Source organism: Sebastes umbrosus, chromosome 18 (assembly GCF_015220745.1).
Source record: "Sebastes umbrosus isolate fSebUmb1 chromosome 18, fSebUmb1.pri, whole genome shotgun sequence".
NCBI lineage: Eukaryota > Metazoa > Chordata > Actinopteri > Perciformes > Sebastidae > Sebastes > Sebastes umbrosus.
The window spans coordinates 11,961,989-11,989,495 of NC_051286.1; the positions used below are offsets into that span (position 1 = coordinate 11,961,989).

The window sequence follows — 27,507 nt, forward strand, 5'->3', positions numbered from 1 at the left end:
AAATAAATGTTTCAATCTGGTCCTATTTCACATTTTTCTCACACTGTATTACGTTTGTATTTGAAATAGATTGACCCTCATTTGCATCTGAAGAGGCTTTTCTATTTTTATTTTGTCAAAGTGAAAGCGTTTCACATCACTTCTTGGTGAACCTCTCCACATAGTTGAGTTCTTCTCTTTTACTTTGACTGACTTATAAAGTCACTGCAGTTATTTTATGACCTCATATTTTAGATTGCTCACATTCAGGCTCCTGTGTGTTATGTTGCTTTACGACAGCTACATTGTGTGCAAGGGAAAAGTCTCCATGTAAGGAATCAGCACGATATAATACACAGGGAGGATTTGATCTGATGACGAGGGGCGTGTGTTGTTGAGTTGTGTAAATATCCAGCAAATGCAGATCAGAAAGTTAAGCTGCCCCGCCACATCGCCTCCACAAACCATCCCGTGTTGTGTCTGTGTTTGTGCGGTGATCTCTGCGTGATATCTTTTTTGTCTCTTTTTCCCATCTTGTCACGGCGCATGCACTCTGCCCTTTTGCACGCTGGGATTGTGCCGAACAGTGTTTCTGTGTTTACCTGTGTTCATCCCCTATCCCACAATGCATTATGACTCCCCACGCTAGACTTGCCCTGTCCTGTTCTGCCTTGCCCCCAATCTGTTTTCCTTTCATTGGAAGTGTCCCTCTTTCCCTCCCCTCTCTCTCTGCTGCAGCATTCTTCTGATCTCTTCCTCCCTCTCTGGTCAAGGAGTGACAGAAGCAGAGGAGAGAGTAGGAGGAGAAGGAGGCAGGAATGCCAAACTCTTGTTTTGAGCTGCTGATACACTTGGACTATCTCTTCCTACCTTTTTTTTTTTTCGCTCTTGCTGCTTCTTCGGTTCAGTATTGTGGCGGCTTACGGTAAAAGATGGCAGAGCACGGGCTCAAACTCAGAGGTAGGAACTTTTGACAGGTGACACATGGCTTGGTGGCGGCTAGGTGTGCTACAGGTGGTAGACTCCGACTGTAGACGTGGTGACAAATGCTGTATAGATTTAGTTTCATGCAAGTTAGTTAGTTTCACTTTCATGCAATCTGATCAAGGTGTATGCAAGATTTGAACTAGTAGGATAGTTGGATATTCATGCTACGAAAGAAAGATATTAGTTTTTGAAGTGGATTGCCTATTTCATATGTACTATTACATGTACTTTCTCCTGCTCTTCAGTAAACACACTAAATATGCGACAGGATTTACCACAGTTTAGGACATCTTCCTCTCTCTCTGCTTAATTCTCATTTATTACACAAGCTGCTTGTTATATCTCCGACTTGGCTTACCGCTCACAGTTCGTCAACCTGCTCAGACTTCACTAAATTACGGTACCCCTCACCTCACCCGTCTTGTTCACCCCTAATTACACCAGTTCATGCACCCACGCACACCACAGAGGTGTTTTTCAGGCTGCTAAGTGGGGATATGGGCTAATCTTTCTGGACGTACGAAGTGTTTTCCTTACAAATTCCCAGATCTTTGCGAGGGAAGAGTGTCAACAAGGCTGCGCCGGCTGGGACAAGCTTAGACAAGTGACCACTGGAGGGAGGAGGGAGGAATGCATAGGGAAATGATAGGAATTCAAAGCATTCCTCTCAACCTACATAGTCAAAATAAAACACATCTCTGCCATCGAACTGATTGTGTTTTATGTAAAAAATTTTGTGTGAACATATATGAGGAAAGGAGGGAAATTTGTCAGAGGGCTTTTTAGTTCAGTGATGGACAATGGTTGGCTTGAAGGCCTAAAAGTATGATTGTTGTAGGACTGTGTTTGCGTCCTGTGTAAGGATTAGTGCCCTCCAATAAGCTGTGGTTGGTGCTGTACTGAAAGACAAGACGACCAACAGCTGAGCCTCGTTCAAGACTCCCATCAAGGTGAAGTTCACCATGGGAAACCTTTTTTTATGAGTGCAGCCTCTGCTTGAGAGTCGTTTTATAGCCAAGACGTAAGCCTTCCTTAATTTTTCATCTCCAATGACCCCAAGTAAAGCATGCACAAAAAAGTTATTTTTGGTGCAGTGACTTTAAACACTGTGACTGCTTCAAACACAGTTGGTGTTCTGCCAATTAAACGTACTTCAGCTAGTACTGGAACTAAATGTATGGCTTCTCATTCATTCAGTGGCCACACATGCATTTTAAAGGCTTTACCGAAACAATGAAAATTTAGTAGTTTTAGCTGTTAAGTATAACTTAGCTGGAGATAATTGCTGCTCACCGGTGCGGCTAAACTTTGTAAATATCTTTATTTGTCTAAGCCGAGTTCTCGTGTTTACTGTGCGATGCTGCCGTGGAAACCCGCCGATGGTTTGTTTGATTTCCACCTCAGTGCCTCCCACCGTTTCCCCCCTTCTCCCTGCTGTGTGGTCACAGGCTCTCTCCACCTGTGAGAGGGGGGATACACTAATAGACTGGAGCTGTGTGTGTTTTTATGTGTCTGCTCTGTGTTCCCAGCTGGCTGCTTTGAGGAACATGTGTCAAGTTTTTCTTGCCCCGTTTATGTCATATTTTGAGGTTTTGCTTGCGGTTCATTTTCCTCAAACTTCTCAGTCAAGTCTTATGTAATGTTGGTCAACACTGGGTCAAGGAAATGGGAGCAGCCAGGCAATTTGATAGATTACGGTCATATCTCAGGAAAAATAGACTTGTATCCGAATGCTTTTTTGCAGAATTTATTGCCTTGGCTGTTTTTGCATTCATTCATCTTTTTGACCGAAGCACTTGTGTTAACAGGAAGCTCCTCAAACAGGCTGTCAACATGAGTAAGAGCGTTTTGCTGGAAAGGGAACCTCTGCACACAGCTTGAAACTGTAGTCTGTTGTGATGTGAGCGAGTGTCTGGGTACATATATATGCTCATTGAACTGTGAGAGGACACCAGTGGGATTACGCTTCCTGATGTAATCACTACTTCCTGTTTGGCTGTTGAGGAAGAGAAACATTTGTTTCTCGGTCGCAGCACACTCACTGTACACGACTCTCTGCTTACACTAATGTGTCTGAGTGAGGGTGTGCGGCTCAGTCATGTGAAATACGATGACTGATTACTTGACAGGAGTTGACCGTTTGTTCTGCAAACAAATGTGCCTGTACCTCTCTTGTTTCTCTGTGCTAGTGCAGTTTGTTCACTTCCACTCGCTGGGCTGATAGGATATCTTAATCACATGACCAAGTGACCCATAAAGACTGGTTTACTAGGCTGTTGCCAGTTGTCTTGAATGGGACCAGGCCAAAACTTTTCTTTTTAATAGTCGCAGCAGGACATCAAATTCAGTGATGGTTCTATTTCAGTGATAATGAACATAACTAGAAGGCAGATTATTTATCTTGAAAGGAATCTATTAGAGTTGCAATGATTTGTCAACTATTAAAGCCAACTATTTTGATAATCGTTTTGTCGTTTGGAGTAATTTTTTAAAGAAAAAAAGTAAAAATTCCCTAATTTCAGCTTCTTAAATGTGAATATTTTCTGGTTTCTTTACACCTCTATGACAGTAAACTGAATATCTTTGAGTTGTGGACAAAACAAGACATTCAAGGACGTCATCTTGGGCTTTGGAAAACACTGATCGTCATTTTTCACCATTTTCTGACCTTTTATAGACCAAACAACTAATCGATTATTCAAGAAAATAATCAAGAGATTAATCGACAATAACAATAATTGTTAGTTGCTGGCCCAGAATCCACCATTTGATATGTCCAATGGCCTCCACTGATGCATTTGTTTTGTTTAAACATACACCAGGCCAAGATGATATACTCATTCTGTAGTACAGTCTTCAATTAGCAGTGGATTTAAATTATAAGTTAAAAGCCCATGATTGTATCTTGTGAAATCAGTGAATTGTACACAGCAGAATACTCTAAAAAGCAACGGGACTAGAGTGACAAAACGTACCGTACAGAGAGTTGAGTTGAGTAGGAAATTGTTTTATTTGTGCATACCTGAAGTTTTTCAGCTGAATGGTCAGCCTCCCTTTGGCATTCCAGCTCATTAGAAGGGTGAGTTTTTGCATTAAAAACCTCATCTAGTGTAGTTTTAAATGAATGTTGACTCTAAAAATGGATATTTCGCGACCCCAGCATAACTAATTACACTAATTAAACTTTACTAAGAGGTGCTGGACACTAAATTAATTTTGTTGTGTGATGCTGGACCCTTTAACCCCGTCAGCTTGAAGCTTTAACACTCAGCTGAAGATGAACACAAAGCTTAAAGTGCTTCAGGTCAGGTCTCGGTGAACAACACTAGCACACATACCACTCGCCAGTCACACAGACATGATTTTAGGACCAGAGCTGATTTGACAGTTTGTTCGCAACTAACTGTAAGTGTGTATGTTTTTCCCCTACCATAAATGTCAACATGAAAGTGTTATGTATAACATACTTGGCAGAAGTACTTGTGTGCAAAGATGTAAATAGTCATGAGCAAAGCGACATAAGTGGACATATGTAATGGTGCATTAATGGTGTATATACAGACTCCCCTTGGGTATTTTTTCTCTCTTGCACACACACACAAGCACACACACACACACACACACAGCCCTGTCGCTGCTTTGATCCGTCCTGCAGTAAGACATTCCTGTGCTGTGGTGAGTAGCAGCAGCAGACAGATTGAGGTGGAGCAGCGTGTATGAATCGAGTGTATTGTCCTTGTCAAGGTGGTACGTTGGAGAGCCCAGGAGGAGACCTGAGCCCACAGGGACCCTCTCCTCAGGGGCCTCAGAGGCCCTCCACAGGGTGCTGATAAGGCTGTAAGGACAGGAGGCCCCAACATAGGGCTTTTTATAAAAGGAAAATTGATATTGCGTTGAAAGCATGCCTGTACTATACTTGTCTTGCTCCTCGTGAGTTGTTTTCTAAATGTTCTTGCCAGCATTTTTTCTCTCCCTCTGGCTGTTTCTCTTTATCTTTTTGGCTCTCTCTCCTTGTTTTTCTCTTTTTTTGTTGTCTTGTCTGCCTGTCTTTCATTCTTCCTCTCTCCATATCTGTCAGGGCTTGTTTAACCATTCCACCTGTGAGTTATCCACCGTGATTGATTGTCATCAGTTATTGGGCCCCCCCTGTTACGTCACCTACCCTTTTGTCAATCATGCTGTGTCGTTTTATTTTTTTCAAAGACCCCGTCTTTGTCTCCTGTGTCCTTTTTCTCCATCATCTTCATTCATCACCTCCTCTTTGTCTTCTTCGCCTCTTGAGAAAGAATCCTTTAGGTTTTATTGTTGCTGCCTGAGATTTATGTGGAAAAAATAGGTCAACATACTCTCAGGAGGGCCTTTTACAGTGTTACGGTTCAAAGCACTTTAAAGACAATGGCGCAGAGAAGAGGACACAGTGCAAGCATATACCAGTCAAGGAAAATTAGCCTCTCCTGCTTTTGTCCCCACCCCAAAATCTCACCTTTCTAGTGGTTGCTTTCCACAGAAATACCACTCCATACTTGTTGTCTCATATTTGTTGTCATCTTCTCCTCTGGTCTTCATGACATTTCTGGAACATTTAGATGGCGTATAAATTATGTGTGTCTATTTCCCACTGTGAATGAGAAAAATGTAAGATTATTCAGTCCTCATTGTCATGCATTTATATATATTTATGCATACTGTGACCCTGGATAATAAGAATTCTTGACAGCAACTTTGTTTGACAACTAAAACGTTTTCACATTCAGGCAATAAATTAATGTCTACCCGAAGAATGTAATTTTAAGGTAAAAAGGCAAATGTAGAAACTCTGTCTTGTCGTCTTCCCGTTTCCTTCAAGTCAAGTCAAGTCTTTTTTTTTTGTATGTCCCAAAATCACAAATTCCTTCTATATGTAGACCCTTCATAATTCCAAAAAAACCTCTCTAGTCTCTTCCACCACCATTTATCTCATCCGCTCACCTCTTCACCTCCCTCACCCCCTACCTCTGGCCTCCGTTTGTGGTACATTCTTGTTTTTATGCCCCTTCTCACCTAGCCAGCGGCTGTGCACGCACACACACACAACATACACTCCGCACACCCCAAACAAAGAAGCCGATGACTGCTGGGGCTGGTGATCTTAACCTTTGACCTTTTGTTCAGTTCATGGTGCTTTACACAGCGGCTAGTTGAATGACAGTGGCAGTTTAACGCTCCTACACACAAACACACTTTTACCTCTTCAATCTCCAGCCCTAGATTACAATCTTGGACCTCCGTCACGGTGCTTGGAAGCAGATGTGAATGCATTTCTTTTTTGACCCACTCCCTCAGGTGTACAATTGTGAGACAAGACTGACAACTTAATGAATGGGTTATTTAGGAGGTTAAAGTACAGGAAGGGCACGTGGGATTAAAAGAAACTAAACATAACTTAAACTTGCAGAACATGGCAGGATGAAGTGCTGATATATGTGAGGGGAAGGTTCTCTGACACAATGACAGATAACACCTGTTCCCCTCAGGTGTACAATTCCATTGTTGATGCTGTTGTGTATTTGGCTGTGGAAGTTCATACCGCCGCTGGACTTTGTTTTGGAATGTCATTATGTTCCTGCAATGATTTGATGTCTCGGTCTGGAGTTTAATGACCCGCCACTCTACGCCACTCTATGTGATTGTTCATTGCATGACTGTGCAAGATACATTCTTTCTATGGCCTCTAAATCCTTTATGGCCATCCTGTTTTATTTAATGTGAGTGATTATTTTCATAATGAATCTTTTGATATTGTTTTCAGTCCATTTTTATGATAAATACCAGTCAAAGTCCAAAGTATGGATACACCGGTTTGACTTTTTCTTTCCCAGTACTGATTCCAATACCTAAACTCAGGGAACAATACAACCGATACAAAGGTGCAGCAGCAGCAAATGCCAATCCGATACCAGTGCTCTCTTTTTCCAAATGCTAAATCTGCTTAATGCTTTCTTGCTGCAAGGAACTCACTGGAATCATTCCTATGTAACATAAGGCTGCAACTGTATTTGTAACACTTCACATTAAAATGCATTTATTGTGAACCGCCTGCACTAAGTGGTGAGTAAAAGCAGTAGCTTATCATCATCAAAATTAGGTCATCAGAGCAAATTAATGGAGCGCAAAGGAAAATATTAAAGTTTTAAATGTGTATCGGTTACCTAATCAACTCAATAAGATCTGACAGATAGGATTGGTGCATTCTTAGTCCAAAGTGATAACTTGAAATAGCTTATTTTTTTCTGTAGAGTAAAAAAAAAAAGAAAAAAAATCAAAGAGATTTAATTTACTAAATTATGGGATGTTGAAAATAATTAAATCCTCACATCTGAGAAGCCGAATCACATTATTTATCACTGATGTATGTACAGAACATCTTCAGATACCTCCGTTATTATGAACTATATGAAGGTTTTCTACTCACACAGGTTGCGCCACCAAATCTAATCTTCAGTTGTGATTGTAAAACATTCATCTTAATATGTCATTTTGTTATGTCACAAAAAATAACTCGTGAAGATAAAAATATAGTCATGATAATTGAGATGGATTGTTTTCCTCCATATTCTTTTAACTGTGGGACAAAGTGGCAAAAATAATTTTCTAAGTCAAGTCCAAGGCTTTGTGTGAGCTACTCTGATCCATTACAGTCGCCCAGGCACATCAAAGCAGCTGACCCTCTGCCTGACACACAATGAGGCCTTATTAGAGAGCCATGTTGGAGAGAATGAAGAAGGAGCAGGGAGGGAGTCAAGCGGGAAGAGAATGTGAAATATTTGTACAATTGGATTCAGAGACCAGGAGAACATTATAAATGGGCAAGGGCTTGTGCACAGGTGCAGATGGTTTTTTTTTGTTTTAGCTTTACTGACACGGCACACTTTTTGACATTTTGTGCATTTTTATCCAAATACCCCTCCTGCCTACATTTTGTTGCTGTAATTTTCTGATGTTCCAGCCACATTGATCATGATGCTTTTAAGCCGTGACGCCTCTAGCTACAATGACCATTTACCAGCATTTACCAGGGAGAGTGAATTTGGCCAATGGGTTCCTAAAATAAACGAGTGGAAATGGTCTTTGAGTGTTAATAATGTTCTTTGCTGCCGCCATAAGACCGACTGTTTTTTTATCCACCTCTTCACTTTTCTAACAACAACCCCTCTTCTTTTTGTTCCACAGATGAGCATGATTCAGTACAGAAGAAAACATTCACCAAATGGATAAATGCACAGTTCTCCAAGGTAACGTGAAATATAACTGTTAGTCAGACTTGCTATAGACACTTAAATTTACATGTTGCATAAAGCTTCCCTATGAGGGACTGGTGTAAGACTGACAGAGCCTGTCGCACAATGCATTATGGGTGAAATTAGACACTTAACAGAAGAGAAAAAATGGGGGAAGCAACATGAACAGCGACACCACACCAAGTATGGTAGAAAATAACAGAAAAGGTCAGAAACGATTCAAGAATATGGTACAAGAATCCCTGAATTTTTACGGAGAAACAGTTGAAAAAGTTGGCTAAAAGTTAGTCCTGCAGCAGAATAGCTTTGTCGCCAGCAGTGGACTTAACTGTTGAAATGTTAACGTACCATTGTGTAAATGTTTTTGTTGCACTTATACTATATCTCATCTTAATTTGGTCAAATGAAGCACAAACCCTAATTGCAAATGTTCAGAACAATGACCTAAACATTATTTAGTTTCAGTGCATGTCTTAGTCCATTACTCTACCCAGTAACAGTTTCCCCTCAGAGTGCTACAATAATGGCTTTACGTGTGTGGTCCTGTTTTTCTATCCCATTATTCTCAGTCGTTCACAGAATTGTGTTAAATATGCTTAGCTGATTTTGCAAACTGGTCTTGTTTAAATATTTGCACTCTTCAGACCAGCCAGCTCTTAAATGCTCTCAGTTTAGCTCAGTCTTCTCTTTTCTGCTTTTGATGCTTTCAAAGTGTTGAATGTCTAATGGTTATGACAGCGGTTGTTATGTCCTGCCAAACTTGTCTTTGTCTTATCTATATGTGGCGCTTTTGGATTCCCTCCAAACTTACCTGTAGCAGCTGCATCATGTTTCCTGTTTATGACCTGGATTGGGTGGTTGAACTACTCATTTTAATATTTTTTAAATGTTATGCCTCAATGGATTTGAGTCCACTTTGACATGTAAATTTCCTCTCAGTGACAATCTGGCAGTCACTGTAAATATCCACATTTCCTGAGTTGAAAACCTAGTCGATTCATAGTTAATATCTTAACGGGAAAATTCACCACCTTTTATGTGGATGTCCAATCAGTGTTGATGGTAAACGTTGTCAACTGAAGCAATAAATTGCTCAGTGCGTGCTATATTGACCGAGAAAACTGAGTTCCCCTACTGGCGGAGCCTGCCGGCAGTGCCTACATGTACCAGGATGCATTGCGCGCAAGCTTCTGACGCTCGGAGGGTCCCCGCCGGCCATATCCTCTTGCATGGGGGATGCAGCCTCGGCCTCTCTACGCTGCATTTCTTCGGCCGTATACTGTGACTCAAATAAATATGACTCAGCCAAAACACTGTAAAATGTTTCATCCATAACAATCTCTGCACTCATATTTTGGGATGCAATTTCCGCTGTTGGTAACGTAGCTAGTTTGCAATATAAGCAAAACGTTTTTGAGCAGCTTCCAGAGCACGACCCCTGGCTACCCAGAGGCAGAGACGTAGCAGTAGTAGTAGTAGTAGTAGTAGACATGTAGTTCTTCCTTGCATTCAACTACGTCACTGTCAAATGGATGCAGGAACAACAACTGATTTTGTATCAACACTGATTGGACATGCACATAAAAGGTGGAAAATTCTCCCTTTAACTCTGAAATACAAATGTCTGAGTGTGTTAGTTGATGGGCTTGTTTATTGATTGCTGCAACATCTGGCTAATTGTTTCTGAGCTGCAGCCACACTCTGCAGCGCTCATCCTTGGTGTAGACTACAAAATTGTAGACATAACCGACCAGTTATGCTGCTTTCTCCAATCAGACGGGGAAGACGCCCATCAAGGATATGTTCTCCGACCTGAGGGATGGGAGGAAGCTGCTGGACCTGCTGGAGAGCCTCACTGGCACTGTACTGGTGAGTTTGTGTATGTGTGTATCTAGGTTTGCAGACTAACTTGTCAGACAATAACAAACAAATTATTAAGAAATGAGTCATTCGACCTGTTTAGCTTCACTACTACTACTACAGATGACAGTTTAGAAATGAGAGAGAGAGGGGTGTGACTTACAACAAAGGTCCCAAGGCTGCAGGATGAAAAAAAACATGCTTGCTGCGTGAGTGCATTTTATCAAGCTGGGCAACATTTTTAAAACACGAATTTCCAGCAAGGGTTGTAACACCACTAAAATGCGTATGAGTTTTTGGGCAATGCATGCAATGGAAGTACAGGAGTGCAGTGTTTTTGTAGCTGCTACGTGACTGCTGCATCTACTCAAGGCGGTACGAGCACATGCATTACCTCACGTTAACTCAAACGTTAAATCTAATGTAAACATTAGAGCCACGCGGGACCTCAGCAGATGTAGTTTGGATGCTTGAACAGCTACATCAAGAACAGATGTGTTGCAAACACATTACATCCTCCATTTCATCAACTGTGCATGTGTAGCGATTGTAGTATTTTCTGCATGTATGTTGTTTTCAGCAGGACATCAAATTTTTCCTCCGCAAAGATCTTGCTCAACAGAAGATTAATGAATACTTTCTTTGCCGTTTCTCCAACCAGTGACCGCTTATGAGTGCAACATTTTTGTTCCTTTTTTTATCGGTGTTGTCACCTTGCTGTCACCCCCTCAGCAGTATATCTGCTTTCTAGCACCTGCAGCCATACTAAGTGCCAACTGTCTCTATGCCATACATACGAGCACGCACATGTACACACACACACACACACACACACTCTCTCTGATACCAGAATACTAATTCTATAATGGGGTGCTAATGAGAGGTTAAGGTATGTGGAGACTTAAAAAGGATTTGCAGCTGGCAGCTATTCATCCTGCCATTCTTTCCATAAGTTGGCCCGTTGACACTGCTGATAGCGTAATGGCTGTGATGAATGTATGGAGAGAAACACTCTGCTGAGTGATGACATACCTTTTCTTGGTGTAGCGATGCCTCACATTTTTTTCATGAGTGTAAATAAACGTGTCATAGCCTCAATTTTCCAAGGAACTACTCCATGTATCTGCATGTAGGATTCCTCCTGCAGCCTTATGATTGGCTAGTAAACACTGAACATGCCGTCACCTGATTCGTGTTGTGTTTCCTCTTCCTCAGACCAAAGAGAGAGGCTCCACCAGAGTGCACGCTCTCAACAACGTCAACAAAGTACTTCAAGTCCTGCATCAAAATAATGTGAGTATCTGGTGTTTTCTGCTGTTCTGTCACATCAGCTACTGTTTGGCGGATGCTTTTAACCAAATCACTTACATTAGTGGTTCTTAACCAGGTGCCATTAAGGTCAAAGAGTCTAGGGCTTCATTTTTAGCCGCATATGACAGCATAATACAGACAGAAAGAGGGAACTAGTGAACTGTAAAGTTAGCTGCTGTTGTGTTTTGTTGAAGTAAAAACCCACAACCTCTTTGACTATGGTACATTTCCAGCCTATCTATTTGAATGTGTCATTTTGTCTACATTGAGTCTGTGTCCCTCGCTCCTTCGCTCCCTCATCGCTCCTCTTCTCTGTGTACAATAGTTGGTCTTAATGCTTTGACCTTAGCAGTGGGAGATAATGCGAAGGGCATGCTCATGGGAAGTAGCAGAGGCTGGAGTTTGCATGCAACCCCCCAATGGTTTCTCTCCTGCAAGAGTCAGCTGGCAGTGAAGGCCAGAGTTCCCACGAGCCTTTAAAGTCTGCTTCCTGGAAAAAAAGAAATAAGGCCTTTTTAGGAGCTTTTGAAAATAAATAGATATCATAAAAATACTTGATGTTTAAAGTATAGAAACCACGTTTATCACTGAAATGTCCTCCACTTTGATGTCATGTTGTAGCCATGGAAAAACTTGACTTCACTGTGCACATTTAACGTGAGTGTAAAGCTTCATCGAAAGAGCTACAAGAGTAAGTATGTTATTGCAGTCATTTATTCGCTCTCCCTCTGATGGAGTGCTGCTGGATGATTCTGGTTGCTTCAAAAGCTTTTTAAAAACTTAGGAAAATTTGAGTTTGCAGGTTCAATATGTCCTAGTTTAGAAGTTGGGGATGGAAACATGTGCACAGATGCAGAAATATGATGAGCTATATATGTGAGATTCCGTGTGAGAGAGACAGAGAAGGGATAGTGTGGCAGGATAGAGCTAATTGGGACTAGAGAAGGGTCAGAGGTCAGCTGTGCCGTATACAGAGAGGTCACTTTTTTAGTTTGACCAGACACTTGACCTCGTGTTCCACTCTGTGCCTTGATCCTCTCCAAAATATTTACATGTAATCAGTCCTCATTTGGCCTCACCTCGTATAATAAGTGTCTGACAAGGCTGCAGACTCACTTTATTTATAGGTAGCTTTGGAATGATGTAATTAGTGTCGTATAATTCACTGTGTGGTAATGGTTCAGAAGTTTTCAGCTGTGACAGTGTGGACACTCATTAAGATTTGAAGCAGGAGATTTTACTGGCGTGGCTTTCCAACTAATCTACTCAAAACAATCAATCTACCTTACAGCTAATACACACCTTTGTACCATTGCTCGTACTATTAATTATTTATTTTCAACGAGTCGCTCTCTTATTGTCTGACACTTCTTTCAGGTCGATCTTGTAAACATCGGAGGGACAGACATTGTGGATGGGAACCGCAAGCTGACTTTGGGCCTCATCTGGAGTATTATCCTTCACTGGCAGGTGAGCACACAAATAGACACACATGTGCTGTTCTTTTCTTTCCACACGTACACACACACAAAGACTCATTAATGTTTGCTCTGACCGTGGACGCACAATTCACTGATGATCCAGAGGGATTAAAAATACACATGATGGAAAATCAGTATTGATGTGCACACGTGCGTGTAAGCATGTAAACATGGTTATCATCCACCTGCTGAAATTTAGAACAACCATTTGAAGGAAAATAGTCAAGAGGTTTTATTAAAAGGGTTTAGGCACTGCCAGTTCTTTCAATATTAGTTTTTCATTAATATTAGTTTACGTTAATGTCACTCCTGTCACTGTATGCACTGTGAATTCGATATGCTGTCATTATCATAGCAAACCTGTCATTATTTCATATAACCATAGATCACATAGAAGTTGTGGTGGTTAATTGTGATCTTCTCATATCATTTCTTACGCATTTTGAAAGTATGTGCCAATCACAATGAGCATGATGCTCTAATCTGGCATGGTCCCCATTATCACTTTCCATATCAACAAAACACATATGCAAAAATTGCATGTTTTAACTTTTGTTTATTCACCCATATTAATGTGTGCTGTTTCATATTTGTGTAGGTGAAAGACATCATGAAGGATATCATGTCCAACCTGCAGCAGACCAACAGTGAGAAGATCTTACTGAGTTGGGTACGCCAGTGCACACGCTCATACCCAGAAGTCAATGTGCTGAACTTCACCACCAGCTGGGCTGACGGCATGGCTCTCAACGGCATCCTCCACCACTTCAGGTGAGGAGAGATTGCAGATTCTGGGAGGTGGGGGGGGGGGGTCATGTTGTGAGATTTGTTGCTGTGGGTTACATTTTCTTTAAGTTGACATTGCATATTTGACATATGCCCTTTTGACTCTGACTGTAAATCATCCTGAACCATGCCTTCAAGAAACCAAGCCTTGAAATTTAGGAATGGCCGATATGTAGGAAGCTTTCTGTGTGTGTGTGTGTGTGTGTGTGTGTGTGTGTGTGTGTGTGTGTGTGTGTGTGTGTGTGTGTGTGTGTGTGTGTGTGTGTGTGTGTGTGTGTGTGTGTGTGTGTGTGTGTGTGTGTGTGTGTGTGTGTGTGTGTGTGTGTGTGTGTGTGTGTGAGAGGATACCCAGGCTGTGCAAGTGGCGGGAGGTCAGGTTGACAGGTCAGCGCCTGCCGGGTGTGTGTACACTGCTTGACTTGCTCTGTTTACGCCTGCCGTGCCACTGTTTGCACACGCTTGGTGTGTGTATGTACGCTGTTGTGTGTGAAAGAAAGAGGGCGAGAGAAGCGTCAGAGGTGTTTTCCCCCCTTCTGTAACCCCTTGTCCTTACTAGTGACATGCATGCACGCACGCACACACACACGGGCCTGTGAGCTGTGAGAAAGGCCAGTGTTGGTTTAGACCTAGGCCAGGGTTTAGGTGGATCACTGAACACACACATTCCACACCCAACTGGCCTCAACACAAGTCCCCCCCCCCTGCACCACTAAGGGAAGAGTCTTTTCTGTACGGAGGACACATATAAGTTTCAAATGTTTGTTCCATTTTTTTCTGCACAAGGTATATGCTCAGGAAAAGGTCATTTATTGTCCAAAAAATTAATATAGAAACCTCCACCCCCTGAGTTATTACATTGGTATGTACAAAACACCATTCTTACACAAGTGCATGTAAAACAGAAGCTGTGTTCTTAAAAACCAATGATTTATCTTCACCCCAACAGCACCAGCGCTTTGAGAAATATGCATATTTATATGAATATATGTGTTTTATGAATTATCTGAGATTGTAACTGTAATTCTGCAAATCCTGAAAGTTAAGTTGCCGCTCTCATCTCCACTTTTCTTTGTGTCTTCAGACCGAATGCATTCAATTGGGACCAGGTAGTCAGAATGAGCCCTGTGGAGAGACTGAACCATGCCTTCACCGTAGCCAAAGACCAGCTGGCTATTGAGAGGCTACTGGATGCCGAAGGTACGGCAAATTCTGAACTGTTTTTAAACACTTGTACACCAACTGTATTTATTTGGACAAGAATAACTGTAGAAAGTTTTTATGAAACTATAAAAACAATGGTTACAAAAGAAAAGGCCCCTATCAACTACCTTTTATAGTATTCCCAAAGAATAGTTGGTTATGGAATGAGGTACATTTTACTGTCCAAAATTCCCACATATTAAAATATGGTCCGCGTCCACGTAGCCTACCTTCATGTCCTGCCAGCAGTTGGATACACTCACGATGGAGCAAATACTTTGGTGTTGTCTTTGGCTGAAGATTTGTAAGAAGCTGTGTTTGCTCAGAATGTTTTTTCTAGTTCATGGAGTACCTGTAGATCCGCAGTGTGCACGTACTTAAGCCATCTATATTCAGACACTTGTTGTTATGTCGTGACCAAGACATAGTCACATCTGACCTGTGTCAAAGCCTTGTTTAATTAGTACAACTTGCCTCAACCTGCCCTTTTCTCTCCCCTCTCACCCTCCTTCCCATCTAATCTCCTCCCGTCACCCTTAACTGCTATCTCGCTCCATCTACCATGCTGCTTTTCTTCCTCATGCCATTTTCACCTCTCTATCCCCCCGTTCTCTTAGACGTGGCGGTGCAGTTACCAGATAAGAAGTCCATCCTCATGTACGTAACATCGCTGTTCGCCGTGCTGCCCAAAGACGTGACCATGGAGGCTATCAGAGAAGTGGAGACCCTGCCACGCAAATACAAAGTGGGGTCTGAGGACTCAGGTCCAGGCCTCAGTGCTCAGGTAAAACACACAACACAGTCGATTTGCATTCCAGGAGGGTACAATATAAGCTTGTAGAAAACACCAACACCTTTCTGAGTTATGATTTTTGGGCAAAGTGGGAAGGACACGTACGTGGTTGTAGACCAAGGGGAGAGTCACTGTACTATTCTCACAACTTTTTAAACTGCTCACACAAAAGGTGTTCGCTGGAGTTCACGGGTACATCTGTTTTTCCAGGAATCCAAGGTGCTCTTTTATGTGCAAACTTTAAAAACCCACAGCTGGTAACCAGCAATGTAGACAGTAAGTCCAAACTTTAGGAATTTATAACTGGAATGAAAAAGATGCAGTTCAGAACTGGTTCTGGATACCCAAACCAAGGTCACGATTCAGTATGTTTTTTGGCACAGTGAGAAAAACCCAAGATGACATTCCCTTTATTTAACTTGCTCATTGGCTATGAAACTTGCTGTATAAATGAAGGCACAAAAACAATTAATCTAAAATTCCTTTGGCCTGTTCTGACAGCTGACACCCTGCCAAAACTGTCTTTATTGGACTTGAAGTTTGGGATTTATGTTCTGCACATGCCAATATGTAGTATAATATGTACAATATACGCTGCAGATAGATTGTACTATACTAGACTGCAACTATTTGGTTCATAGGATGTACCGAATTGCAAAAAGCATTGTAAATGTTCCACACCAAAATGTTCATGATGAATTTGTGATTGATACACCCCTAATGAACTAAACAAAACAGTGTACTACCTCCCTAATCCCCATGGTTCAATTATTTCCGTAGTGACCCAGTGCTTCAGAGCAGCAGATATCTCCCCCGTCTGTGCCGGTGTAAACAAACCGTTATCTCTTTCTATGAACGCTGAGATGATCGTTCCGCTCCTCCTGAACGTCGGGCTTCCACAACTGAAAAGCTGAAGCCGCAAAAAAAATTTGAAGCCATAACTGCTTCAACCTTTTTCCGCCGTGTTGTATTTCTGATAACATTCAGTTTGAAGGCCACGGACGCCGTTATGTGCAAGCATAAGGAATATTGTGAAGTGTCTCATTGTGTGTTGCCAGATAGAATGAGTCACTCTCCCACCCTGAAAAAGCCATCTCCTTCATTCTCTCCAGCACTGCTCATGAAAAGCACAGCAGGCGCAGGCAAATAGGGAGCAGAGCCATGACTCACCCCTCTGACATTAGCCAACAGAGCGAACTGCATGCTGCTGGAAACACAGAGCTGTAAAGGGGTGGAAGGAAATGAGGGAATAAATTGGTGAGAATGGGGAGTGTGTGCAGAGAGTTGACAGGGAAGGTTATTTGAGCATTAAAGATGCCTGTGTGTGCTGGTGGGCTGCCGGCTTTAGCATGTGACTAACATGCACATACTGACACTGTTCAGTGTTTAACATCTGTGAGCATTTCAGAGTGTCTTATTTCTACAACTTGATTCACTAAAATTGTGATTAGTAACTAAAGCAGACCAAGTTGCACCCCTCCAAAAAATGTAATTTCTTTCAATCACATACATTCCCGGGGCGGCGCAACTCAGTGGTTTTTAGTCAGAAGTCAGAAAATCCCAGAAACCACCTCTTAAGTTTTTATTGCCCTTGGGCACATACTTCACACGTCCTGGAACGAGTGCTGGAAAAGTCTTTTTAAATAGTGCCCTGATTGGTCCAACAAGGGGTTTACTTTCCTGGCACAGGTCCTCTCTCCATAGGAAGTGATGCGTAATGCTGCTGGTAGTGAGACGGAGTGGAGGAAAAAGAAAGGCTCTTTGTTTTTGATGACTCGCTTAGGTTCCCCCCCCTTAGTTTTAGGTTCATGGTATTGGTTCCTGATATTGTTGTGGAGATCTTAATGTTGATTATAGATAATGATTGTTTTCAACATCAGCTTGAGATCTAATAACATTTTATTGCATTACCGTCAAAGTTGGAATATCACTGATGATAAGTGCATGAGGATGCATTGCATGCTCCAGAATCACAACTGCAAAAGTGACGAATGCAGGAATTGATGTGAACAAATCATCTGGTGATAATAAAGTGTTCTGTTGAGCCAGACCACAGCTATTTTACAGCCATTTAAGTCAATAAATAGACCAAGGCTGCAGTTTTCTCTCTCTCACTCTCTCTCTCTCTCTCTCTCCCTTGTCTTTCTTTCTCTCATTGTTACTTTGTCTTTGCCAGCCTCCACTGGTCTAACATAAGAGCGTACTGTATTTTTTATGACTTACTCCAAAATATCCAAAAGGTCATCGAATATTTTCAGCAGGTGACCTTTTCCTGAGTTCGCTACACAGACATTACCGTTGTGTAATTTCAGCCTGGAAAACAAAGGTCCATTTGACTTGTTACTGTACCAGCCTCTACACACCCATTAGCATTTCTGTCATCTTTGACTTGGCATGGCTGCCGCTGCAAAGATTTTATCTCCTGTTCATTTTTAGTTCCAGACAGATTTGTTGTGCTCTGTCAAACTTTTTCCTACCTCCCTTCAGAAAAATGGAAACCTGGAGTAGTTTGTTAATTCAGTTGTCTACAATGGATGGGGTGTCAGAGTTAGGAACTTATTCAGGGAAGCACTGACAAGACTACTGTCATTACACAACAAAGTGATCTTTCCACTTCCATCTAAGTTGTTTCATTTCAAACATGTTTTCCCTCTAAGGAAAGCGATTTCCCCATCCATCTCTGACTGTACACCCAAATTTACCCAGGATACCACTATGTTTCAATTTTACTGCTATTCCTAGAATGAGGATTGACCTGCCCAGCGTGCCAGGAGCACCTCCCAGCATCCTATAATAGGCCTGCAGTTGTTTTGTTTTTTCCTTAACTGAGCAGGGCAGGTCGCTCTGCATGCTCCAGGGCAGCACGGGGCCCTCCTAGATGTCTGGCTCTATTTTAAAACTCACCAACTGATGTGCACAGATGAAAATCAGAGTCAAGGACAAATTGAGGTTTTGGGCACGGCTGTGTTTCATAGACATCATTGTCCTGAGAGCTTTGATGTGGCCATGTGAATGTGACGTATCAAGGAAGCAGAAACTCTTTATTGCTTCCTACTACATTCCTCCTGTTCAATGCTATCTGTCAATGTTATATTTTACTATTACATACAGTAATACAGTAATGACAACCCCAGATGTAAACATATTGTCTATAATATGGTCAACAGTTGCCTTCATCCATTGCCTCATGTTTTCCAGAATATGCAGATGGAGGAAGCAGGCAGCAGCCCCCGGCCGGAGACCCCCAGCACCCTGACAGAGACAGAGGGGGAGATGGAGGGCAGCCTGCTGGACGTGGACCTGGACAGCTACCAGACCACGCTGGAGGAGGTGCTGACCTGGCTGCTGTCGGCCGAGGACGCCCTGCAGATTCAAGAGGAGGTGTCGGACGATGTGGAAGAAGTCAAAGAGCAGTTTCACACACACGAGGTAGGAGGAGACCTGCAGGCTGACGTAAGGCTTGCAGAGAGGTGAACATGCATGCACATGTAGACAAATTAACTTAAATGAATAAATAACACTGTTGTTTGCACCTCTAACACTGTAAAAAAAAAGTGACAATGTGATGACATTTGTGTGACTTGCACACCATTTTTTGTCTAAGAACTGTCACTCTTCATTGTCGAGACTGCAGATAGCATCCCAGAGACAGACACCTCCCACAACCAACAGTACATGCTCCGTACATGTTGGGAATGCCAGGAATTCTGTAGAGAACAGAGGCGCACAGCACCCCATGGTGCCCTGGCACAGAGCTTACTTGCTTGCTTGAGAAGGCGTAGCTGCAGGGTTTGTGTCTGTGCATGTGTGTAAAGGGGCTTTGGCTGGATTCCCCTTGGCTGAGATGTGAATATTTCTGAAGTCTAATGTCTGGAATCCAGGTCAAAGCTGAAAGCTGGTAGTGAGACCATGAGAGCAACAAGACCCAAAGCCTCTTTAACAGCCAGGCTTTTCAGGAGGTCTAAAACAAATCAATCCAGTTTGTTTCGGCCCTGTTGTTCACATACTTACTCCAACTTCTCCAGCAAAGCCTGATCAAAAACAATGTGCTCAGAGGTGCAGTCAAATATGCTTACTCAACCAGAGAGCTCACGGAAAACAGACAATAAGTCAACTCATTGGGCTTCATATTTCTCACAGCAAGAACCAGCAAAAAGCAGCTCCTCTAAGGAGCTGAGAAGCAACCAAACTCCTTTAAAGTTGCTCTTGTATTCCTTCTTGAAGAATTTTCTCCTTCCTCTTTTGTTTTGCAATTGGTCTCAGTTGGCTGCTTGACAGACTGTGCTCTTCAGTTTGTGCTCGCAGGCTTGTCTGACTGTTGCTACAGCAACACTCGCTAATGCAAGGGTGCAGAGGTGATGCCCAGTGCTTCTGCAGGGCATCATTAAGTGTTATACCAAGTGAAGCTTGAGGGTGGGGAGTGAAACGTATCCAGATTTTAGTATGTGGTCGCCAGGTGCCAGCGTGCTGTCTCAGTTTATATAAGCAATGTTAGACTGAATCTGGATCATCTTAAGGGTATGTGTTTATCTCCCTTAACTTAACATAGTGTACATACAGATAGTGGGTCCCAAGGCTGTTTTTGTTTCTAGCATACAGCTTGTCTGGAAGACCAACATTTCAAATTGAAACAGTTTCAAAGTCAAAGATTTGCAGTAAAACATTTTCGTATCATAACTGTTTACCTCTCCTTCTCCCGAAAGGCCTTTATGATGGAGCTGACAGCGCACCAGAGCAGTGTGGGTAATGTGCTCCAAGCGGGTAACCAACTGATTGCCCAGGGCAATCTGACAGAGGAGGAAGAAGAGGAAATCCGGGAGCAGATGAGCCTCCTCAATTCCCGCTGGGAGAACCTCCGAGTGGCCAGCATGGACCGCCAAGCCAGGTAGATACACACACATATACACCTGCTTTAGTCCTGTAGAGGCATTGCAACACTTTTTACTATTGTTCATTGCAAATATCACATGAGTTTAGTTCATTTGTGTCGGAAACTATTAAGGCTGACCCGAATGCTTCGAAGCTTTGACCGTTGCCATCGTAATCAACGTCCCAGTCAGTATTTGAGTGCAGCGTTTTTTAAAAATGTTTTTATTATTATATATGCATTACCCAAAAATCCCAAATATCCCATGGAATAAGGAAAAGTAATCTTATTCATGATGCATCAACATACATTTGTATTAGTTATTCTCAGATGGATAGCACTGTTTGTTGTGTGTAGACTGCGTGTGCTGAAACAGAGCGGAGGAGATTGATAGACAAGTCTCAACAAAGCCAGAGCTTTTATTTTATATGTTGCCATAGGCTACAGTATATTTATTTATTCATTTGTTTATAGGCCTACATATGAGCAAATTAGTTTTTATGGGCTATTGCTTATTTGATGTGATTATTAGACATTTTGTAGCCTTTTTCATTTTAATAAAAAGGTAAAGTTAGATTTTTGTCCTCATCTCTCATTAGACAATTTGAGCAAAGTAAAGTATAGTCAGTAATGACTGCATGTTTGAAGAATGACCGTTTGTGTTGTCGTCGATGTCGCCCCATATTCGTTGAATATCCTCGAATATTTGTCACTGAAGCTTCGAAGCCCCAAACATGGTATTCGAGCCATAATGATCCAATTGTGCTGTCATTAAAAAAAAAAGAAACATAAGTCTTAAAATGCAAATATCTGTTAAGTTTTACAGTGTAGTGTGCAGTGCCATCACATCATGAGCCACAAATTGCCTAGCGGAGGTCATTTTCCTCTCAGTGTCACTGTTGACCTCAGATGTTTATGAGTTTTTCTTGTGGAGAATGTACAAGGCTGCAAACTGTGTGAAGGTGACACCTGATAAGCCTTGAGCCCTCCAAGACCTAACAAGTCTAACGCTCAATCTGTATGTCAAGGTTTATGATGCTTTAGACACTCACACACAGTTGTACATAAATCGTATTCATGATGTCCACTAGAGCATCTGTTGACCCTGATATGTGCAATGACTCATTGTCCGTGGAGTCTGTCTACAGCATTATCACGTATTGTAGTGTTTGTGCTACTATGAGGCAGTTAAATAACCACCGTAAAGATTATTAAACTGATAGCTTTCATGTCCTTTCTTCCTCTCCCTCTCCAGGCTCCATGAAGTCCTGATGGATCTTCAGCAGCAGCAGTTACAGCAGCTTTCTGATTGGCTGACGCAGACGGAGGAGCGAATCAGAAAGATAGAGACAGAACCGGCAGCTCAAGACCTGGAGCTCTACAAAGAACAGATAGAGCAGCACAAAGTAAATACGGCTTCCCATTCAAACGTTTATCTTGCGTGAATCTAAAACGAGTATTTGATTTAACGTGGACAGGAATCAAGTACAACATAAAAATAATTGTGACGGTCTCAATGCACCGCTCTTGTCCTAAAACAGGCATGTCTTGTGACCTCTTTGTCACATGTTGGATCATTCACTGTCTCCATGGTGTCACCATAAAGCTGAGTGGCTTCTCTGCCAGCTCTGTTAATGGGTAATATGCGGCCGGTGTGCTGACTTCACTGTTTGCGTTTCCGTTCAGGAGCTTCAGAACGACCTGGAGGCGGAGCAGGTGAAGGTCAACTCTCTAACACACATGGTGGTCGTGGTAGACGAGAACAGCGGTGAGAGTGCCACCGCTGCTCTGGAGGAGCAACTACAAGTGAGTTTTCTGTTGTCTTTGTGTATTTGTCAGTTCAAGGAGGAGAGTCTTCCTCCAGCACATGCAATACATTACGTCTGCCTTGTAATGCCAATTCAGGAATAATAACAGGGTGCATTTTTCTAAAACAAAGATCTGTACTAAGAAGCTCAACTGTTTTGATTATCGAATAATCATTTGTTTTCAGCCTCTCAAATATGTAGATTTCCTTCTTTTCTGTGAATTATAGCATATTAAACTGAATATCTTTGGGTTTCGGACTGACAAAACAAGACATTTAAAGACATCAACTTGGACTTTGAGAAACTGGGATGGACATTTTTCACTATTTTCTGACTGTTTATATTTAATCGATAATGAAAATAATCGTTAGTTGCAGCCCTAATTATTTGTATCCATGTTTGTATTAATGGCTGTCTTTATCCTGCATTCAAGTCTTTGGGTGAGCGCTGGGCGGCTGTGTGTCGCTGGACAGAGGAGAGGTGGCACAAGCTGCAGGAAATCTTCATGGTGTGGCAACAGCTTCTTTCAGACCAGGTAGGACATGAAGCATGCTCTCCCTCTTGCACATACTGTCTTCCTTTCCTCCTTCTAATTAAATAATCCAGCATAAAGGACCACTTCAACACTCTCTCTCCTCCCCTGTTGAGCTGTATTGAGATGCACATTGAGATGTTCTTCATCCTGCAATTCTTAAACACACTGTTGTTAAGAGTTGGAAATGCGTCTGGTTTTGAATTTAGGTATTGACCTGATTCCTGAATTCAGAATTCAAAATGTTTTACCCATGCTATCAAGGCTCCAGGACAGCAAGACTCTGTTTGTAATGTTTGCTTAGTATTTAAAGTTAATACTATTTTCCCACCTCTTCTGTAGAGTTTGTTTCGAGCATGGTTGGCTGAAAAAGAGGAGGCCCTGAGTGAAGTACAGACCAGCAACTTTAAGGACCCAAATGAAATTAATACCAATGTGCGCCGATTAGCAGTAAGTGGTCTGCCAAGTCTTTGTAGTTGCCATGCTTGTTGCAGCAAATACTTTAACAACTAACTACCTTTTAGTTTGTGAGCTTTAATAATAAGATTTCCATGTTTAGCGTAGCCTTTTGATTTTTTTTTTTTATTATTAAATCCTGTAGATTTTAAAGGAAGACATGGAAAAGAAGAGGAGGACTCTGGACCAGCTGTCTGATGCAGGACAGGATGTGATATCGCTATTGCGGAGCCCTGAGGCCGGAGCCAAGATTGAGACAAACACAGAGGAGCTAACACATAGATGGGACAACCTGGTGCAGAAGCTGGAGGACTGCTCCTTCCAGGTGTGTGTGTGTTTTTGGTTTCGTCTTCCTGCTTACTGTAGTAGGCACACATGAACTAATAGAGATACATGGATACTACAGTAACTGTGGCAATTTGATGCACAAAGCACATGGCTGCTTAGCCAGAAATATCCAGCATGTGATACAGTTTACATCAGAATATAGATTAATTTAAACATGCAGTGGTCAGTGTTGGGGAAGCTAGATCACCTTGGAAGAAGATGAAGTACAACAAAGCTCCCATTGAAAAATGCATTTGTATAGTTTCTTTGTAGAGAAAGACTGATGCACTGGCTGGACAGTATGAATGTGTTGTTTTGGGCTTGGCAGTAGTCTTGGGATGAAAAACAAAAAAGGGAAGTAAGATGGGTGGGAGTTCATTGGAAATTCATTGAAGACATTGGGAAAAATTTTAACATACAAATTATCCTGCTTTTCTATTATATTCAAAATAGTCAGTTTAAGTGAAGTGATGTGAATAATAAATTACCAAAACCACAGTTTTGGATGTAAAATTATAACTTCCTCCATGCTGTTCAAGAGTGCAACATGCAATGTTTTTATTAAATCCACTTCTGTACATTGTTATGGAGTGTATAGAATGAGTTTAAGGTCAAATATTTCTATCTGTAGTTTTTAAATGCCCTGGTTATGACTTGTTTGGTTGTGACCTGATGTGGTTGATTTCTGTCCCATTCTCACTCATGCTCTATCTCACTGTTAAGGTAATGGAAGCTGTGACGGACGCTGGGATGACTCAGGTGGAGGAGCAGGTTGTCGTGGATGCAGTCTCTGCGGCTGCGACTTCTTCGATCGCTGACCAGGAGTTGGCCCCACCTGCTCCTCCGAAGAAACGATTGGTGGAGACGGATGCAGAAGTCAGACGATTGTAAGAACTGGGACACACACGTGCAGACTATACCTCCTTTGCCAGAAAAGTGTAAGAATAAAAAACACACACAAACGTACACCAATGCACACATTATGTTCTGTGTTGTGCAGGTTTGAGAATAAGCTTTCTGACCTCCTGATCTGGATTAAAACATGGAAGACGTCCACTCAGGCGCTGGCCTCCACACACCCGGACACTACACCTGACACACCAGACCTGCAGGAGAAGCTTAAGGTAAATCTGCAGATGATACGGCTTAAAATCAAACAACTTAAAGTTAGAGCACTTGTTTTGAAAATCACATCGTAAATATATGTTGACCAATCGCTGCAGGATTTAGAGTCGGACCTCACAGCAAAGGAAGCCACAGTCAGTCAAGTGATCCAGGAGGGACGGGTCTTGATGGACCAGCTGGAGAGAGGTATGAAGGAGATTGTCCTTGCTCACTGACACTGAAATAGTACATTATTATTTTTACATAATCCATCCAAGTTTTGTCAAACACGTTCTAAGACAGCGGCTCATATTTATCGTTTTTCAGAGGCTCACGACTACTGGCTCAGATATCTTCCATTTCCCTGTTAAATGTGTTGGTCTCATAAGATTTTATGAGACTACTTTTTCTACAGCTGCTTGGTATTTTCTGGGTATTTACAATCCTAATTTTTTTTTTTTTTTGTAATTGTTTTTCAGTTTTAGATTCCAGTAATCTGAACGTGTGTTTATGTGTGTTTGTTTGTGGACAGAGTAGTAAAAATCTGTCAGCCCGCGGGGTTGCTGACTTCATATAACTGCTCAGTGAAATGAAGAGGCACTCAGGGTTTTTATGTGTTTACACTGTTCTGGAGGCAGTGAGGGGTGGTGGAGCAGTACTGCTAGTAGATTTGTTAAACACCAAACTTTCCACTAAACTCAACTTCTTTTATTCCCTCATATCTGCTGTTCTCTCATCCATACTGTCTGTTTTCCAATTTTTCGTCCATTTGTGTTTTCACTCTCGCTAGGGTCTCTGACTCACACCACAGGCTGTGACAAATTCAGACTTAATGATGTGAAAAGCCATTCAAAGTCTACTTAATTATCTGTTAAGTATGTCTGAAGTGAGCCCTTATATATCTGTTTGCTTCTGTCTCTCTCTGTAGAGGGAGTGTGTGTGGATTCAGTGAGGGCAGACGTAGACCAGACCCAAACTGAGTGGGATGTGTGTGTGAGGGAGCTGCAGGCGGTGCGTGAGCGAGTTCACACTCAAAGCCGGGTCAGAGCGGTGTCTGCAGAGCTGGCAGACCTGGACCAAGCCTTTGAGGAACAAGACCGGTGGCTGGACTCGACCTCGGCTGTAGAAAAGCGCGACGAGGCCGAGCTCAGAAGCCTGAGTGGAGAGTGTCAGGTAGGAGTCATTGTCTCTGTCCACATTCACCCTGATCTCCTTTGTGTGACTTTAATCCTCAATTTCACCTCTAAACCTTTCATCAATCCTTTTTACATTCAGCTCATGCAGTTGCAGTTATTTCATAAACATTTCAGTTTTCACAGCAGAGATGAAACACTTTAAAATACAGTCATAACAACCATGAAGGTAAAAAAGGGATGCAAATATGGTGACCAGATGTCCCGGTTTCAATCTAGGTGTCCTGAGTCCCGACAAATATCTGTAAAACACGCGTCCCGGTTTTCAACAGTCACTACAAAATTGTCCCGTTTTCACCATAATTAAAATAATGTTAACAATATTATACTTAGATAGACGTTTATCATGTTCTGTCCCACTCAGTAATTAATTTGTGCACACAAGATAAGTACAGAGAGCCAGCCAGCGCACCCATCTGGAGTCTCTAACTAGAGTGATGTTGTGCGCTGTCAATTCACAATTATGCACGGACACGGCAGATCCGCTGGTTACATTTTGAGCAACCAGCATCAGACTGTTGAAACACAGAACCCCCCCGTGCTTATGTCCACATCAAACGTGTCGTTTTAATTAATTATTCTACACAGCTGCTTCTGCACAAAAATTGTGAATCACTTAAAACTTTTCGCTCCGCTTATAACTCCCTCAGTGACCGTTCGTTCCTGTCAGTCTTTCACCCGGTGTCTCCATCCTGGCCAAAATGTTGTCTGAGCTCCACAATTTTAATTGTAACAGCCTATGGCTGTGGCGAGCAACATGATTTGATAGAGATTGTTCGGGTTCAAAACTAAAGTTGAAAAATAATTTCCATAGTCCCAGACAACAATAAGTTTCCTCTGAAAGAAACTCTCCACAGGATTCCCTTACTGTCAGTCCGTCATGACGGGAGAGCCCTGTGATTAAAGGGGGTGAAAGTAGTGAATGTGATAAGTTATGATTGTCACAGGCTCTAATGCACCACAGGTGTGCCAAGTTAGCCATCCTGATGAAAACGCCTATGGTGCATGCTTATTGGCACGTGCACATGCGAGTGCATGAGCGTGCGGTACATTTAAGGGTCCCGGTTTTGGGGTTTGAAAATATGGTCACCCTAGATGCAAAGTCAGTGAAAGGTGTTCAGAGTAAGACGGATAAAACCCTTCCCATTGGGTGGGTCCTGAAGTGTGGAGTTAAGATTTTTCAATTTGAGACTAATTCACTTTGAGCTGGGAGGGAAAACCTGTCAGTGTAAAGCAAGACTCCAACCAGTAACTTGTGATGCAATTTCTCCCCAGACTAACTTATTGTTGCAGTGTGTGTGTTGCAGAGTTCCCTCATTTTTATACAGAAAGAAATGATGACTTAATTAAGATGACACTGATTATGCTTAATGGCACAAATAGATTACAATAAAAGCAAAATTAATTGCTGAAACATACACTTTCCATTTCCATGTCTCATCATTCTGCATCATTGTTAAACAGATGTCAATGTAATGTTTAAAAAAACTGTGAATCATAGGTTTGTTTTTTTAAGTCAAGGAAATATACTTATCTTGAGCCAAGT

General features: G+C 42.0%; 1 protein-coding gene across 7 annotated transcripts in view; it reads left to right on the top strand.

The window, feature by feature from the left end:
• utrn (utrophin) overlaps positions 1-27,507 on the top strand; it is a 196,271-nt gene that overhangs the window by 10,953 nt on the left and 157,811 nt on the right. For 6 of the 7 annotated variants that reach the window (XM_037751076.1, XM_037751078.1, XM_037751075.1 and 3 more), the window contains 18 exons: positions 8,176-8,237; positions 10,020-10,112; positions 11,319-11,396; positions 12,792-12,884; positions 13,494-13,666; positions 14,763-14,878; positions 15,499-15,665; positions 18,873-19,103; positions 20,378-20,559; positions 21,797-21,947; positions 22,228-22,347; positions 22,783-22,884; positions 23,224-23,331; positions 23,483-23,662; positions 24,388-24,551; positions 24,665-24,788; positions 24,888-24,975; positions 25,697-25,941. In XM_037751076.1, coding sequence (XP_037607004.1) covers positions 8,176-8,237; positions 10,020-10,112; positions 11,319-11,396; positions 12,792-12,884; positions 13,494-13,666; positions 14,763-14,878; positions 15,499-15,665; positions 18,873-19,103; positions 20,378-20,559; positions 21,797-21,947; positions 22,228-22,347; positions 22,783-22,884; positions 23,224-23,331; positions 23,483-23,662; positions 24,388-24,551; positions 24,665-24,788; positions 24,888-24,975; positions 25,697-25,941 — 2,477 coding nt within the window. Of the gene's footprint in view, positions 1-822; positions 940-8,175; positions 8,238-10,019; positions 10,113-11,318; positions 11,397-12,791; positions 12,885-13,493; positions 13,667-14,762; positions 14,879-15,498; positions 15,666-18,872; positions 19,104-20,377; positions 20,560-21,796; positions 21,948-22,227; positions 22,348-22,782; positions 22,885-23,223; positions 23,332-23,482; positions 23,663-24,387; positions 24,552-24,664; positions 24,789-24,887; positions 24,976-25,696; positions 25,942-27,507 lie in introns of those variants that run through there. The other variant, XM_037751077.1, reaches the window with a different exon arrangement.